Below are 18,457 nucleotides of genomic sequence, written 5' to 3'. Positions count from 1 at the left end.
AAGCGTCTTCTCCTCCTTTCAGCAACAGCCACAAAATTCGCGCAACTTCCACGACCCATAACACAACCCAAGGACCCACAGGGCCACGCTGGGAGCAGCCAACACACTCCCGCCTCTCGGCGCCCCAGGACCACGCAGGAGCCGCCCGGGCCCGCCCGCCTCCGTCTGCGCAGGCGCATCTCGCCTCTCCCCTCTTCCCTCCCTCCCCCCCCGCAGGATGGAGGTGGTGCTGGCTGACGGGCTGCTGGCCCGCTGCGGAGATCCTTGTGCCTTGTTGCGGGGCCTCTGCACGCCGCTCTCTCCCGAGCGTGCGGAGGCGCTGAGCCTCTTGCTCGAGCGCCTGGCCGCGGGCGGCCTGCCACTGGGCGAGGCCGAGGCCAAAGCTCTGCAGCGCGCCGCCTGGGAGGTGGCGCTGGATCGGTGCCGGCCGCTGCTGCGCGGTGGGGAAGGGGCGGCGGCAGGGTCTTGCGTGGAGCGGCTGCAGCTGGCACGGGCGGCGCGGGGGGCGCTGCGGCACTGCGTGCAGCTCTGCGGGGCGCCGCTGGCGGCGCGGCTGGCAAGCGACGCCCTGACGGAGCTGGCGGCGGGCGGCGGGGCGGGCGCGGAGGCGGCGGTGGAGGCGCTGGTTGCGGCGGCGCCGCGGCTGGAGGAGCCGGCGCTGGTGGCGCGGTGCGTGGCGACGGCGCTGGCGTTGGTGCGGGAGGAGGGTGAGGAGGCGGTGGCGGTGCTGGTAGCCGGGCGGCTGCTGCCGGCGCTAGGAGGCAACGAGGAGGCCCTGCGGCGCGTCTGGGAGGGGTTGCTGAGTGGCGACGAAGCGCCGCAGGCCGGGCGGGCTCTGTTGGCTTTGAGTGCCCTGGCCGATGCGCTGCTGCCCCAAGTCCCGTCAGCGCTGGACGCGCGGCTCTGTCCGCGGTTCTGGAGGGTGGTGCAGCAGGGTCTGACCGAGCGGGACGGGCTATGTCGGAAGCGGGCTCGATACCTTCTGATGCGAGCCCTGGACCTCAGCAGCGGCCAGCGCGCCGAGTTGCGCTGCCCCACGGACGGCAAAGACGGTACGGTGGGTCGGGGTGCGAGAGTGGGGAGCGCAGCTCCTCCCGGCCTGCACGACGAGGTCAAAGAACTGTTTATTTTTCTTAGAATCAAGTCTGTTTTGGTGGTCTGCTGAGAAGAGTGAGAAACTCCTGCAGTTTTGGGAAACTTACATTTTGATAATGGAAACTTTGGAGGGAAACCAGGTATGATCACTGTAAAATCTGTCTGCTAATCTTAGGGATCTGTGATATCTTGCACTTCTCACGCATGTACTGCAAATGTTTTCATAGAATCCTCAGAGTTGAAAGGGACCTCAACGATAATCTAGTTCCAGCTGCCCTGCCATGGGCAGGGACAATTCACACTAGATCGTGTTGATTGGAGCCCCATCCTGCCTGGCCTTAAAAACTTCCAGGGATGGGGCTTACGCTGCCTCTTTGGGCAACCTCTTGCAGTGTCTCAGCACTCTTATGGTGAAGAACTTCTTTCTAATGTCTAATCTAAATCTTCTCTAACTTGGATTCATTCTCCCTAGTCCTGTCACTACCTGACGCCCTTAAAAATCCCTCACCAGCTTCCTCGTAGCCCCCCTTCACATACTAGAAGTGCATAACAAGGTCTCCGTGGAGCCTTCTCTCCAGACTGAGTAACTGACTCTCTCAGTCTGTCTCCATAGGCTCCAGCCCTCTGATCATCCTTGTAGCCTTTTCTCTGGACACGCTCCAGCACGTCCATGTCCATCCTTTAATAGGGGCTCCAGACACAGTACTCAAGGTGGGGTCTCACCAGAGTGAAGTAGAGGGGGAGAATCGCCCCTCTTGACCTGCTGGCTATGCTTCTCTTGATGCAGCCCAGGATGCAATTGTCTTTCTGGGCTGCAAGTATACACCGGCAGCGCATATTGAGCTGCTCATGCACCAGCACCCTAAGTCCTTCAGGGCTAGTCTCAAGCCAGTCACTGCCCAGCCAGTATTCTTGCTTGGGATTGCCCCAGTCTAGATGCAGGACCTTGCACTTGGTCGTGCTGAACTTCATGAGGTTGGTTTGGGCCATTCTCTCAAGCCTGTCAAGGTCCCTCTGGATGTATCCCTTTCCTCCAGTGTGTGTGCTGCACCACACAGCAGGGTGTTACTGGCAGAGTTGCTGAGGGTGCATTCAATGCCACTGTCCACGTTGCCGATGAAGGTATTTTTATTGGCCAAATAAAATTCCTGTATTGGTGATTGATGGTACCGAGTTAAGGATTCACAGGAAGTTTCAATATTTAAAACACAGCATGTGTAATTAGTTCAGGATAAACTCAAAAATCTCAACATTTAGAGTGATTATGATGAAAGCAGTGGATTGGAGTAAGAAAGAAAGACTTTAATAACCTGTTTCTTAATTGGAATTGGGGTCTTAGAACTTAATAACCTGCCTTGGTTATTAAGTATTGGTATGGTACAGCACTTTATGGGATTGGATGGGCATTTTTCAGTTTGAGCATCCAGCATACTCGTTAGAAATATTCTTGTAGAGCTGAGGCTTCCATAATTGTTTAGTATTATGATTTTATTTATGAGTTGTGTGACTACCTCTTTGCAATTTTGTTTGTACACAGTTGCCTTGTAACTGAGAGAAACCATATTGACCAAAATGTTTAATTTTAGAGATTTTTTTTTTTACTATTTTGTTATAATTTTGATGAATAGAGTGGTTGATTATTAGGAAGTGTTCTTATGATACAATAACATAGAAGTATCAGTTTTTCTTTGGTGCTAAATGGTCATTGTTATATGGTAAGTGCTGGGATCAATTGCACAGAGGTGGCAGGTTTATTTAAATGGAGTTATTTCATCAGGAGAAAGTTCTTCACTGAGAGAGTCATTGGGCACTGGAATGGGCTGCCTGGGGAGGTGGTGGAGTCGTCGTCCCTGGGGCAGTTCAAGGCAAGGTTGGATGTGGCACTTGGTGCCATGGTCTAGCCTTGGGCACTGTGGTGAAGGGTTGGACTTGATGATCTGTGAGGTCTCTTCCAACCTTGGTGATACTGTGATACTGTGATAATAGCATATTAATGCTATTGATAATACATTGTAGCCCATAAATAAATGCTGGTTCCTAAGTTTGAGATATAAACTGACTACTTGCACTACTTCTCATTTGCGTTTCAGATCCATGTCATAAAGCCAGTATTGCCAAAACTAAACAGTTTATATGAGCATGCTATATCAGGGGAAAAAGGTAAGAGGTCACTTTTTCTGAAACAGCTAAATATTACTCAGTTAAGTTGTGCTTAAGCCCTGCTCTGAGAAACAGAAATCCTAGCATGTGCTTACAGCTTGCTGTGCATTCTGGAAATGTTTTTCCTGTCATCAAACGCAGTTAAATGGTCTTTTCCCACTACATTTTGCTTTAATACTTTACTTTTAATAATATGAAAATAAAACAAAGCCAGAGGTTCTTGGGGTGGGTACAGTACAGTTCTATTAAAAGGTGGAAAGAAACACACCAACTCTTTGGAAGCAAGGAGAGAATAAATAAAATGAGTGCTGATAAATGATGTGTCACTGTAATTTCCCTGTCAGTTTAGAAGAATTTGTTTTTGTAACAGGTTGTTGGTTGTTTCACCCTTCGTGGCATATGTGCATTTATAAACGAATGTTTGAGAGTGAGAATAAAACACTGACAAAGGAAGGCATTCTTCATTTTCTGGAGCTTTATGAGACAAAGCATCTTCCAAAGTCACTTGATTTTTCTGAGGTAAAGGTGTTACTGTTACTTACCAGAACAAACAGAGGTTCTAATTTGTAATACATCTTAAGACTAATTGCCTTGCTGGTGTGTAATTAGACATGTTCTGTAAAATATACCCTCTTATTTAGCAGTGTGGGTGATGGCAATATTTGAAAGTACTTGAAAAATGGCCAGGCTTGGGGGAGTGCATTTTTTAATGCAGTCATTCATTCCTGTATTGCAATCTAATGCTCTCCAGTTAAAAAGATGGCTTCTAATTTATTGAGATCTGTTACCAGAAGTGAAATTCTCAGGGGGACAATTGATGGTTCAGATATTCAGAGCCCCATAAACCTCTTCAGAATTATTCATTAATTGATTGAACAGTCTTGGATAAAACTGATCAACACAAGGCTGTCCCCTTGCTAGATAAAACCCTGTGAGGAGGCGAATGCCTCTGTGGTGTAATCAATATATTACTGTATCCCTGTAAAAACAATACTAAAATACTCTGCACGTGTAAAGAAATCATATGTAGGTTAACTCCTCTACAAATCTACACCTTAGTAAGGAATGATCTATATTATACAATTATTTCTTTCTTTGTTCCTTCATAGTGTTGCCCTTAGAGGTTAGCATTTCTGATTTGTACGAATTGTCAGCCTCTTAATTAACTTGAAATCCAGCAATCTCAAAACACACCCTAAGTCCTTTAACTTGTGTTGGCCTCTAGTATTTTGTTCCATGTTCAAATATCTTCTCTCCATCTATTTACCAAAATGCTTTCTTATTTACTGCACCTTTCACATAGCACTGTGAAAGGTGCATTTCAATAGGTACATTTCACAGTGTACCTAGTGGAAAAATTGCTTTGCTTGTTTATTTTCTTGCTCTTCCTTCTCTTTACTTTTCTCCTTTATTTGCTCCTACTATTTACAACTAGCAAGAGTATTCTCTAATTTCTGACTGTCATTTTAAAGTCTGGTAAAATCTAGTTTGCCACAATGTAACAGTGCCTTGCAAATGTACATTTAACTTTTGTTCTTGTTCGCTTTTATCAGTTTGTTATTGGACCATTAATGGATGCCCTCTCAGAAAGTGCCCTCTATAGCAGGTAAGCCACTGTTATTTTTGATTTTTAAAAAAATAATTGATTACTGAAAATGTATTCTGATAGTAATGGTTAAGTACATGAGTAAAATCTAGGATAAGGCAAAATGCATTAAGCAGATGGTGTTTCAAAGTTCACTGACAGGTAAGGAGTTGTTCAGTAAAGGTGGGTGACTGAGTAAGATCACAGAATCATAGAATCAACCAGGTTGGAAGAGACCTCCAAGATCATCCAGTCCAACCTATCACCCTGCCCTATCCAATCAACTAGACCATGGCACTAAGTGCCTCATCCAGTCTTTTCTTGAAGACCCCCAGGGACGGTGCCTCCACCACCTCCCTGGGCAGCCCATTCCAATGGGAAATCACTCTCTCTGTGAAGAACTTCTTCCTAATATCCAGCCCAGACCTACCCTGGCACAACTTGAGACTTTGCACCCTGCTTCTGGTGGCCCCTGTCAGTCTGTAAAGTGTGGGCACAGAATTGAACTGACAATGCCATTTCTTAGCATGGGCTTAGTGCAAGATGCTTTTGGTAACATGACTAGAAACTGCACTTGAATGCCCAAGTGTGCTGCCACCATGTCCTTGTAGGTGGCCAGGGAGAGTCATGCTGTTGTGACCATTCCTATCTTCTGTCTGTTTTCTGAGTTCTGTTGGAATATTGTGATAAGTGACACAAACCAATGCGCTCTATCTCTGTGGTCTCTTTGAGCAGTCTCTGCAGTGAATTAACCACTGAACTGCACTTTGTTTTTGTTTAGGGGCTATCCTACTTGTAGCTGTTAAAATGCCAGTTGTGTATTTGATATTTTAAAACCTAACAGGACACCGGGTCAGTTAATTGGAGCCTGTCCGCCCTTGGGAATGAGGTTACAGAAGTTTTTGGCTACTTATCTCATGCTTCTTCCAGAGGAAGAAAAAGGTATGTTTGAATTTCACTGTTAACTTTTTAAAAAACAAATAACCAGATGAAAACTATGGACCCATTTTCTATATGTAACCTAAACATTAACTATTATTTCAGTACGTTACTTGAGAGAAAAAAGGAGTAGTTCTTCTGGCAGGGGAATTTCCAGAGAAGAGAGGTGTCTTCAGAAGGTTTGAGGAGTGCTACACTATTAAACTACAAATTTGTTTCGGGGGCAGACAGAACCAGGCTTGTATATTTCTACCAAAAAAACCCTGAACTCCTAAGTTCTGAAGGTGAACAGTATTTGCTGATTCATTTGTGAGGTTAGATGGAGTAAGATTTGTGATATTGTTCCAGATTTTGGTGCTAGTGTAGACCAAAAAGGAGGAGCAAGATTTGATAGACCAGAATTTAATATCTGGCCTAACTGGATTAATTAATAATAGAACCAGTTCTGTTCATTACTCTCTATTTATGAGTATATATTCTGCTAGGAAACACCTTACACATTTGTAATGCCACAGATGTCCTATTTCTCTGCTCTATCACAAGGCATATATTTTACTATGAAATAGAGGGTCTGTGATTAGCAACCCTGAGACAGGGTGATCATTTCATACAATTTGTTACTGTAGTGTCTTGTTGAACCCTGCTTTGCCTATGCCAGCATCTGTTAAACTGGTTGAATCGCCTCATACTTTGGTCTGCTTTTACACTGAGTGAGTAGCAGCTTAAAGCCATTGTTTAGTACTCAAAGCAATGTGATTAGTTCAGATCACCAAGCCTAAGTTAAGTTTATTTCTGGTTATCTCCTTATCATATTGACCTTACTGACAGACTACTTTGTAATGTACTTTTTTTTGGCTGAAATAATTGGGAGATAGTTCTGTTGTCTTTCATTTAATTTTCAGTAGTGGTTATAACACTCTTCTGTAGCAGTCTGTGTCATTTAAATGCATTGGAGAAGAAGAAATCATTCTGGATTGTTTGTTTTACTTATTTTAAGGTTTGTTTTTTTTTTAATTTACTTTTAAGGTTTGTTTTGTTTACTTTAAGGTAGTTTCCTGTTAAAATTCATTCAGAAGATGACTAGTAGACATTGGTGTGCTGTTCCCATTTTGTTTCTTTCTATGGCTCTGGCCCACATCCCTGCATGTAAAGTACTGAGTGTTGAAGGACTTCAAGCTTTAAGGTAAAATGTACACTGTGTTATGTCCTTACAGACTTTTTTTCTGAAACAATGTACTGAATAATTGGAGAGCCAGGATTTAACTCATGTTTTTTACTTCTGGGAGGATGTGATGCTTGTGTGTGGGAATGGAAAGCTCTGCTTTGTCTCATTTACAGAAGAAAGCAATTAAGAACCAATGTGCTTACTAGTTCTGCATGACTTTAAAAAAATCAGTGTTTCACATTTCTGATCTTTGTCACTGCTTTTTTTTGTGGCATCATGCCAGAATACTCTTTTTATAACTTAGTGGTGGACTTGGTAGAGTAGAGTTAATGCTTGGACCTGATGATCTTATGATCTTCTCCAATGTAACTGATTCTGTGATTGTTTTCCCCTGGTGTTGCATGCTTCCTAACTGATATATACCGGATTACTTCCTTATCTTGTATTTGCATTAAAGCCCTTTTCTAATAATGGCAGTTCACAGAATATATCTGGTTGGAAGAGATCTCAAAGATCATCCAGTCCAACCCTCAACCCTTCACTGGAGAGTCAATGCTAAACCATGTCCTGAGTGCCAGATTCACAAGCTGCTTGAACCTCCTCCCTGGGCAGACCATTCCAGTGTTTGATAACCCTCTCTGTGAAGAAGTATTTCCTAACACTTTTCAGTTAATGTTATGTCAAGGGAAAAGCACACAAAACTGAGAATGGAAAGACATGTAAATAAAAGGCTAGGTAAATGTTCTTGGCATGCTTAGTCCTTAATCACACTGATGTTTCCTTAGTGCCTGCTTTTGCTTCCTAGAATCACTGAAAATCAGTCATTACTTTGGTTTACTGGTAGCTGAAGGAATATCAGATAAATGCACAGTCAAATGCACCTCTGATAAAAGGTCATTGGAGGTTTCTTTCAGCCTCATGCTAGAGTGAGCAATTGATGACAAACATTTCATCTCTGTATTTGCTGCAGTTGTAAATATTACCACTTCTGACAGATGTAATCATGGGGATTGTTCCTTTAGTTCTAAGTTTATTTTCCTTCCTCCTCCATCATGCTTTTATATTGTCAGATATATGCCTATCCATGTTTTAATAACAATTTTTGAAAGTACCTACAGCAGTAGTCTTGCTTTTAGGTTGTATGCTCTGATCAGTCAATGATTGTGTTATACTTAGTAGAATCTGTGTGTTAAGTACTAATTAGCAAATATGTGAAAATATGTAAACTTCTTAAGTGTATGTCTTGTGCAGTGAATGTTTTGCCTCTTTTCAGATGTGTTCTCCAGTGTACTATGATTACACATCAGATTTTGTTGCGTGGAGCTGCTCAGTGCTATCTCCTTCAAACAGCTATGCATTTGACAGATGTGGTGAGTTTGATTTTGTGGGTTTTTGGTTGTTTTTTTCTTTTGCCTTTTTTTTCCCCCCTTCCTTGTGTAATAGAACTTTTTTACAGGGTTAACAGTATTTAAAAAATTGCTAAATACAATGCAGAACAACTGATTTTATTGAATTTGATTTTTTTAGTGACTGCTTTAAAAAGTATGCTATATAAGTATGAATATGCTTCAGTTTGGTTTTCACAAGAGGTTTTTTCCATTATCTTTTATTAATTGATCTTTTTTTATGCAGTTTTAATGCAGTATTTGTGGAATGATATCTCATTATTATATCCACTGTATAAATTTGTGTTTTAACAGGTAGAAACTAAATGAACTTTCCTGAAATACCTAAGAGAATAAAAGTATACAGTAATGATAGCATGATAGAACCATAGGATTGTCAGGGCTGGGAAGGGACCTCAAGGATCATCTAGTTTCAGCTCCCCTGCCGTGGGCAGGGACACCTCACACTAGCTCAGAGCCCCATCCAGCCTGGTCTTAAAAATCTAGCTCAGATCCCCATCCAGCCTGGTCTTAAAAATCTCCAGGGATGGGGCTTCTGCCACCTCCCTGGGCAACTTCCAGTGTCTCACCACCCTCATGGTGAAGAGCTTTCTCCTAACATCCAATCTGAATCTACCCACTTCTAGTTTTGTCCTATCACTCCCTGATATCCTGAAAAATCCCTCACCAGCTTTCTTGTAGGCCCTCTTCAGCTACTGGAAGGCCACAAAAAGGTCTCCTCGGAGCCTTCTCTTCTCCAGACAGAGCAGTCCCAACTCTATCAGTCTGTCACCATAGGAAGGGTGCTCCAGCCCTCTGATCATCCTTGTGGCCCTTCTCTTGTAATGCTAGAGTGATGAAGCCACTATTAATGTTGAAATAACAAGACCTTAATTATTTGGTGGTCAGAGTGTTCATGTTTAGGTATCTTACAACATGCTTGCTTTCTAGATGAGAATAGTCTTCTGTGTTGTGTGCTATGGTTATAAACTTATCTGTGCAGAATCTTCTTTTGGAAATGGAGAAGTTGTCAGTATCAGTGACTTGTAACCATCCATGTACATTCATGTAAAAGGAGTCATCACTGAATAGCACTACTTTAAGGTGTATTTTGATTCTTGGTAAAAATGCATTGTGTTCCTTGGTAAAGGTAAGTTGAAGAGGCAAAAATGAGTCTGTCATGAAAAAAATCAGTTTCTTTTCCTGAAATGTCTGCCAGATGACAGCAAACTTTTTGTGTTGTTCCATAGATGTCATCTCTGGCTTACTATGTTGACGGTTACTGTATCTTGATTAATTTCTGCAGGAGAAAGTCTCCCTCCCAGAAGTTTCAAGCTTTCTTCTATCACTTAGACCAGATGAGTCCTTAAGGAGGGATACTATGTTATGGATGGAGGTGAGAACTGAAGCTAGTTCATCAAACATTGTTTACTACATTTACAAATACATTTTATTATTGCTAAATTAATATTTAAATAGTTACCCACTTTTGTATTGGTAAATTTTGGAATCTTTGGATGTGGAGTCCTGATGGATTTATGTTTCAGTTGAAAGTTGTGATTATTACTATTTTTTTAAAGATGTTAATGTGAACCATAGAGAAGCTATTAAGCAGATTCAAAGTGGAAGAATTTTAAGGTGGATGAAGAGAAAGTGCGACTCATTCTTCACGCAGAAATTCTGAATTCTGCAAAAGAAAAAGTGCTTTCTTAGGACAGAGGCTTTTTGTGACTCACTTTGTATGCCCCTGCAGCCATTGGATGTAACCCTAATTGAAATGTAAATTAGAATCTGGTCTTACTTAGGCTTTTGGTCTCTGAATACTGGTCCTTTAAGAGACTTCTGTGTCTCCATCACAATGCTTTACATTGTTTGTAGGATCTAAAAATCACTGTTGGTAACCCCGTACACTAGTATCTTTAATCTTTTCTGTCAGGGATCCATGCTCACTCTACATGGCAATTCACATGGAGAGAGTGAGAAGCAAGGCACCTTATGGAACCCAGAGAGTCATGATTTGGGCTTTTCTGTCTTCTATTAAGGATACCAGGTGGATCTAACATCCTCGAATAGAGCTGCATTTGTTCATCAGATTCTACAGGCAGTGTGGTGGGTTGATAGTTACATCCCAAACAAAATTGCAATGACCAGACTAGCTTAGAAGATTTGGAAGTAAGGTAAAGTTATGTTTTACAGCAAGCTAAATTTACAAGCATATATACAGCATACATTTACATGTATATACAATTGTTTACAATTTAGAAATAATACAGAATTCCAGTCCTCCCCCCCCAGACAAAGAAAGCCCAGAAGGGGCCAATGCCACCTTCTTCTCTCCCCCCAGATAGAAAACCAGCAAGATCTCACGTGTTACCACTTCAGTCAAGGTTATTATTCAGCCATGGACAGAGGAGCAGTGGAGTAAGTGGAAGACAGAGGGCAAAGGGAACAAAGAGTGAGAAGGTGTTTATATATTGGCTTTTTATAACAATTAGCAAACAAATGAATGATACAGAGTTTATTTTACAACCAATGCTCTGCTCATTCACTCTGTATTCAAAAGAACTTTCAGAAAGTTCCTCTCTCTTGTTTATAATTTAGAACCAAAGTAGAGCATCAGCTCTTAATCTGCTACAGTTACTTCTGTATGTTACATTCCTTTAATGGCTACTTTCGCCTCATTTCCCCTTACCTGTCTGTTGTAAACTTTAATATGATGGAAAAAGTTTACTTTAGAGGATTAGTCTCCTAATGTGGCTCATTTTTGCCCTTCTAGTTTTGAAAGTACTGTTCAACATAATGTGAGTCCTGATTGAATGGACCAGTATACAGGCCAAAAGATATTGCATAAGGCCTGCCGCTGATTTGCGTGTTGTTTGGATGAACCCAACACTGGCAGAAGTAATAGGGTAATGTCAAAGGGAAAAATGTGCCTACCATATAGAAAAAGATTGTCACATTGTCTGAATTTCCACAAGATACATATTTTATGTCTTTGCAAGATTCAAACTGCCATGGGGAAAAAATAATCCACAGAAGAAATAGTTTTATATTTGGGGGTATATCTATAGGGTAGACTGAAGCCAACTAAATACATAGCCATAACTTTTTGTTAGTTGTATAGCAATATAATGATAAGTGGATTTTTTTTTCAATGTCCTCTTATGTATACCCTGCATTTGATTTGATTTCATTGATTTTTGGCATAGCAGTCAAACCTGCCAGTCTTACTAGGTAAAACTTGAATTTGGGAAGCTCTTTTGAGATTTTTTTACTAGTCTTGCTTATTTTAAAGAGCGATGGGTTGGGTTTTTATTAATGATTTTTGTTTGTTGGTTTTGCTTAGTTTTCTTGTATTGGTACCAATGATCTCTTTAGGTGCTCTGAATTACTGTCTGGAAGAAACTTCTGTGTTAATTAGAAGGGTATAACCTACTAAACTTCTGGGTAGCTCTAGTGATGATCCTCTTACAGCATGGAATTGTTGATGTAACAGCTCATGTTTAACAGTGATATAGTGTGCTGCTGCTGTGTTGGTAATGTCAGTACCAAGCTGGCAAATGTGATTAAGTAGTAACATACTGGTTTTAATATAGCTTTGCAGTTGGCTGCAAGTGAATGATGGATGTTTCAGAAAGTCTGTAACCTCTGATACTGAACATCAAGAGACAGCATCGTTATGTCACTATGTACGAAGTCTTGTGACAGAGTACCTTAAGACCTCAGCATCTGAAAGTAAGTTTAAATGCTGTTAATGTTCATTAACAAAAGATTTTGAAGACAGTATAGTCAAAATTATGACAGTATTTTAGATTGTACCCACTCAGATTATACCTAATTTGTGGTATTCATGGTTCTTAATTTTGAGCTTCATGTTCTGATTCTGGTGTTCCTTCATAAAATGCAGTCCTGTAGTATTGATGGAAAGTTAAGCCTTAATACTGGCTTGTAATGTTGTGCTAATGCTTGTCCTTCAGATTTCTTTTGTTACTTCCTTGAGGTACCAGAAAATGCCAAACTCAAAGATGTAGAGAAAAGCACAAGGGAATGTGTATAGATGCAGTTTTTGTAGCCTTTCTCTGTAGAGATTTGGAAAACAAGAGTTTTTGTGGAGATGTGGAGAGGCTGTAAAGTTAGGTGGCCTGGCAGCTCATTACACACCTTCTGCTGGCAGCAGCTGAGCTGCCACACATAGTGAAGGAAGGCTCATTTTGTGCTGTATATGCAGATAAATGATTAATTATTTTAAATGATGAATTCTGAAGGGAATTCTTTTGTTAACTGCCACACTTTCAATTTTTAGAACTTCAGTTTGGAATTTTTCAGGTACATTGAAGGGAATGGCAAGTTGAGTTTTTGGAATAAAGTTCCTGTGTGGCATTCACTTATTTGCTGCTCACGTACTGCAGTTGTAGAGAATTTTATGTAGCTGTATGAGGTCAAACATCAATTACCACTTTAAATATTATTCCTATAGGAGATGAAAAAGGTAGGTCAAGTTTGCTAATGATAAATAGCGTCAGAAGCTTACTGCAGCCCAGGAAACTTAATTTGAGAGAGAAATTAATTAGAGAACTTGGAAGCAAATTCTGGTGGTTGGTGTTCCAAGGCGAATGCTTTGCTAAACATTTTGGCACACTGCCACTCCTTCCTGAAATGCTCCTTTGGTCCTTGGTTTTTATTATCTTTAATTTCATGGCAAATATCTCTGTCTGATGTTTGTAATTCCCAGGTTTGATATGAGTCCTAACTCATAAGCAACTCTGAGGAGATTAATGAATAAATAAATAAACCATGTCCAGTTGATTGAACTGGAGGTCCAAAGTGTGTTTGGCTTTCAGAATTCCCAAATCTGAAAACATATCAATCAAAGAAACCCTAAAACCAACTTATGTACTACTATTTAAGAAGCAGTTTTATAAGTATGATGATTTTGTCATGTGTAAAAGATTGATTAAAAAAAAAGTCAGTTCTTTTATTTTGACAAAATAGTTCTTCACATAACTGGTCAGAATCACAGCTGATGCTTCTGACATAGCATAGTGGAATTATGTTTTTGTTAACTTCATTAAAATATGTTAATGTATAGAAAAGCCTGTTTGAGCTGCTGCATAATATATGCAACTGCATAGTATAACATTGACTAAAACATTTCAACATAGAGGCAATAAGATAGCATCTGAGGCATGGATGAAAAACAGTTGTGTTTGAGTTCAGTTTGTATCCATGTTGAAGAAAAAAGGTAGTATTCTTGCTAGCATTAATTGTTGTTATACTACTGATTTAAGTTCTTATAAAACCAGAAGTTTTAAAAATTAATATGAAGGGTTTTTTTAAATACTGTGGAAACCTTAAAATATTTTTAATCAGGAGAAAATTGCTTTATGCCTGACTGGTTAGAAGCTAAGCTTGTTGCAACAATGATTCTGTTGGCTGCAGACGTGGAGCAGATGAGGAATAAACACAGGTAAGTATAAAATATCTTACTGTACTTTTCTCTCTTTTTCAACCCCCTCTCTCCTGAAGTATCTGTTGGAATCCTGATCAAGTCAGGAAGCTGTCCATTTTTCTCTAGACTTTCTGTCATCCTGATCGTTCCTTATATCTTATCCAACTGTTGCTGCAAACATACTGAGCAACATTCTTAAAGATAATTAAATGTCTTGGGAATGTGTCCTATTTATTTCCGTAAGTGACTTCAGCCCTTAAAGCAGATGTTCAGAAGAAGACTTTCTTTTTAATTTTTGTTTTTGTGTAGTGGAAAAAGCAACATAGAATGGATTGAACTAGAGACTTTCTTGAGCCCTCTTCTGGATGTCTTGATGAAACTTGGCAGTAATGCTTACATACCAACACTGAAAACAGATAAAAGCCTCCAGCTTCTCTTGACGTTATTGCAGACTCGTTCGTTAAAATGTTCCAATACACAAGATGGTTAGTGACATCTTCAGTATACTGTGTCTGTTATTGGTTGTAATCTAACTGAAACTAAGGTACTTAATACTTTAGGCTGTATTGTGAAAATTGCACTAGCCTAGAAGAGGTAAAAGTTGACAATCTGGCATACATGAAGTTTAGCTGTGGGTCTAATCCTGCAGGAGGTATCCCAAGGACTGGAAATCGAAGACTTGGAAGTCTTTGGAGAAAGCAATTGTTGCCCATCAGGATCAGGTTAGCAGTTAGTTAAAATTTGGAGGCTGTGACTGTATTAAAAGTATTTATAGGTCTATACTTTATCAATTAATGGATTTCATAAATTATTTAGAAACTTCAGAAACAAGTTAATACACAAACCTAGGCTAACCTGCTTAATTACCACAAAGGTCAACTAAAGCCTTCACTGAATACAGGAAGTTTTTCCGCTGAACACACTGCTTTCTGCATCGACTGATAGGTAATTTTGCATCAACTAATACTGTTCAGACTGCAAATTACAGGAGGCCTCTGATTGTTTCGATATTAGGTATGGTTTCAGTTGGTATGCTTAACTGACTTGCTTTAGTTTGACCTTGGCTAGAAGCAAGAAAATTAAAAGATGCCCACTTAAGCAAAAATCTGTTGATCTGTCAGTGTTTTAAATCTGCACAGATTGAGTGTGTTAACTTTTATACCTTTCAGGAGAGTTTGAACAACATCTGTATTGTCCTTACTACACCTTTTGTGACAGCTTGGTCAGTTTCTAATCAGAATAGACCTCATTTTTTTTTCCTGAAAGGAAATGAAAAATCAGTGTTATTTTCATGAACTGGCATCCTGAATTGGTTCAGGAGGGTTCTTTGCATTTGGTTTCTTTTACCCTAGATATTTTTTTGACTTTTTTTTCCCAGTGTTTTTATAACATGGAATACAGGTGTAATTTTGGAGAGGAGGCTACATATTTATGTTCTCACATGGAAAAAAAAAACAAACTCATCTTATGCATCCAGGTTTCATAAAAATGTCTAAAACTATTCATGTAGTAAATGCTCTGATTTTTAAAAGTATTTTATACATTCAGCCTCCTCTTGAATTTTAGTTGTTTGACTGAAATACTAAGTACTGATTATGCAGGCTGTTAAAAGAACGAGGCTAGAACAAGCCTGAAGCAGAATCCTACAAAATGTGTGTGAGTGCGTGCTAGGTTTTTATTATCAGGAACTGAACTCTGTAAATAATTTCCTTGTGTGCCTTTTTTCCTTATGTGCCTGCTAATGTAATGAATTGCTTCTGCTTTAAGAGTTTTTAAGGCATGACAATGCTGAGCATTGCAGTATCTGTCCATTTGAATGCACTCATAGGTACTCCAGCATAGCTCATTGTCACTAGAGCCTTTCAAGAGACTTTCAGCATTGGACTTGTAATATTATAACCTTTGTATTAAGCTACACAAGGATTATTTTTATTACATTTTTTCCTGCAGTGTTATTGTGCTCCTTCCACCTGCACAGGAGAGCCAAATTGTAAATCATGTTTCTGCAGCTATGAATTGGCTGTGTTTGAGGAGTGGGAAGAATAATTCTGTAAAGCACAGAGGTTCTGCTTTGGTTGGTTAAATGGATATGAAAAGTCCTGTTTGTCAAATAGCAAATGAGAGAGAAGACTAAATGAATTTATGCTTGTACATGAAAAATAAAAACAATTGGAAAGTGTTTTATTGAAGAATAGTTCAGTGGGGATACACATCTGAAATGCACACTGAAATCAACAGCATTTTTTTACAGCTCTGTTCTGTGGTTAGGCTTCGCTGTTCTGAACAGTAAGTTTTTGCTATTTATTTTTTTTAATAGTTTTGGAGTCATTGTTTGTGAATTGGATTTTATGTCCAAAACATTTATCTGAATAGTTTCTAAATTTTAATGGCAGATGACATTGTAGTCCTTTGTGATTTAAGGTGAAGTGTGGTAATAATCTGACACAGGCAAACTGTTCTAAATAAATGAAGTATCAGAAATACAGTCTAGTGAGCCATCATAATAGAAAACATTGAAAGTAAGTGCAATATAGATTTGAAAACATATCCTTGTTTAGCCTAGAGAAGAGGAGGCTCAGGAGTGACCTCATTGCTGTCTAAAACTACCTGAAGGGAGGCTGTAGCCAGGTGGGGGTTGGTCTCTTCTGCCAGGTAACCAGCAACAGAACAAGGCAACACAGTGTCAAGTTGTGCTGGGGGATTTATAGGCTGGATGTTAGAAGGAAGTTCTTCCCAGAGAGAGTGATTTGCAATTGGAATGGGCTGCCCAGGGAGGTGGTGGAGTCAGCATCCCTGAAGGTGTTGGAGAAAAGCCTGGATGAGGCACTTAGTGCCATGGTCTAGTTGACTGGCTAGGGCTGGGTGCTAGGTTGGACTGGATGATCTTGGAGGTCTCTTCCAACCTGGTTGATTCTATGATCTATATTTCTACCTTTTTGAAGTTCTTCCATTCATAATAATTTCACAACATGAAGTGTAGTTTAGGATAAACCTCAGAAAAAAAACAGTAAAATCCAACCTCTGGATTTTACTAACTCTCCTAAACACTGAAAGTAAGGACCAGTATTTTTAGAACAGGATGGTAACGCAGAATATTTTAACTCCATTTTCACACTGACTATTTTTTTTGCTTTCAACTAACACTTACCATTGAGGCTGAGATTGAAATCTGTGCTTAAATATTTTACCTGAGTGACTTCATCATCTTTGTGTGGGTTTGCTTGTGAAATGCTGTGCACATGCAGTATACTTTGTAGCTTGGCCTTTCTTGTATGATAAGTGCTGCATTTCAGGTTACAGTCTTGCATTTTTCTTTACAATGTTAAACCAGAAAGCTACCCAACTGGAATACTATAAGATTTCTGTCTATCCAAAGTTGAATTATTTCTAAACAACAAAAGCCAACCAGAAACTATTTTTTGGGAACATATTAGAAATTGATAACTGTTTTTTCTCAAGTTCAGTTAATTGCTGGATATGGAAACCTCTGTTCATTATTGAATATTAAGTTCATTAATAAACTGTGCAGAAGGTTGGGAATAGGACAAAAGCATGCATTTAAAGTTGGAAAATTATGCTTTGACTTCTGATCTTGTGTGTTTTCTCTGGTTCACTAGTGCATGATAAATCTCAGGGAAGAATATCACCTACCTAGTCTGATTATTTCGGCCCTCTGGCTTACACTGCCGAAGAGGACAGATCTTAAAATATTCTTAGGCATTTGAATGTTTATTATTTTATAACTTTGTCTGTGTAACTTCATTAAATCTGCATGATATATTTTCTTAAGAAAATTGATTTTCTGCATGTCATTTCCCCCCCTCCACTCTTCACACAGATAAGGTACTGGGTTTTATTCGGAAATCTCTTGTGACACCCGTGGAAAGTATTCTTGAATTTATTCTCCGACGACTAACTACAAATGAGTTGAGCACTGTAAGTAGTTTTTATAAGGCATACTTTGGTGGTGGGTTTTTTTGTTAATTTGTGTTTCCAGTGTTCCTAGTTTTCTTTAAACATCTATAAAGTAAATTTGTATAGAACCACTTCTGTTAACTTTTTGTGAAGGAGCACAGGAGGAAAGTGTCTTGACAAGTAGTGTTTAGTGTAGGTAGTCCATATTTCTTAGTTCTATCTAATGAAATCATGCAGTAAGGAATCAGGAGTTCTGTGTCATACTATGTTGTATCTACTAATACAGTTGTGGACCTAAGATGTTTTTGTTTAGAGACATTTAGTGCTTTGCATGGTTAACATCTTTATTGACTGTCTTCTGCTGTTTGTTGATGCAGCCAGTGTCGTAAGTTTGTATCTCGTGTAAACCTGTGACTTCTAAAGCAAAGTGACCTGATGGAAGTATAGACTGACTTCTTTAAAAACACCCTATTAAATGTATCAAAGGGCTGCAGTATTTTTTAGAAAGAGGAGTAACAGCTTTGCCTTGTAAATAGCTTTCACATTATGAAAAGACACAAGACATGTAAAGCAAAACACAGAAGTTTGAGGAGGGTTAAGAGGAATTGGAATATAATATTGATAAAATAAATAGTTTTATTATTCGAATAGAATAGATTTGGGGGATTGATGGAAATTAAAAAGGAGAGTAATTCACATTTTGTTGAGATTTTGAGAAGTAGGTACTTTGAAGGTAAGGTACAAATAGATGAGGTTCAAGAGAA

General features: G+C 39.7%; 1 protein-coding gene across 1 annotated transcript in view; it reads left to right on the top strand.

Moving 5' to 3' along the window:
* The first annotated feature begins 217 nt into the window (after window positions 1-217).
* The window catches only part of TARBP1 (TAR (HIV-1) RNA binding protein 1), a 40,999-nt gene continuing 22,759 nt past the window's right edge, over window positions 218-18,457 (top strand). The window contains exons 1-13 of the mRNA XM_064158557.1: window positions 218-1,052; window positions 1,138-1,235; window positions 3,186-3,255; window positions 3,626-3,774; window positions 4,809-4,861; window positions 5,685-5,782; window positions 6,827-6,962; window positions 8,218-8,314; window positions 9,636-9,725; window positions 11,926-12,064; window positions 13,700-13,796; window positions 14,088-14,263; window positions 17,617-17,714. Of these exons, the coding sequence (XP_064014627.1) occupies window positions 218-1,052; window positions 1,138-1,235; window positions 3,186-3,255; window positions 3,626-3,774; window positions 4,809-4,861; window positions 5,685-5,782; window positions 6,827-6,962; window positions 8,218-8,314; window positions 9,636-9,725; window positions 11,926-12,064; window positions 13,700-13,796; window positions 14,088-14,263; window positions 17,617-17,714 (2,136 nt within the window). The remainder of the gene's footprint in view (window positions 1,053-1,137; window positions 1,236-3,185; window positions 3,256-3,625; window positions 3,775-4,808; window positions 4,862-5,684; window positions 5,783-6,826; window positions 6,963-8,217; window positions 8,315-9,635; window positions 9,726-11,925; window positions 12,065-13,699; window positions 13,797-14,087; window positions 14,264-17,616; window positions 17,715-18,457) is intronic.

The sequence above is a fragment of the Pogoniulus pusillus genome, chromosome 18 (genome assembly GCF_015220805.1).
Source record: "Pogoniulus pusillus isolate bPogPus1 chromosome 18, bPogPus1.pri, whole genome shotgun sequence".
Lineage (NCBI taxonomy): Eukaryota > Metazoa > Chordata > Aves > Piciformes > Lybiidae > Pogoniulus > Pogoniulus pusillus.
The sequence above is the reverse complement of the archived record's forward strand: the minus strand, read 5'-3'. Positions and strand labels throughout refer to the sequence as shown.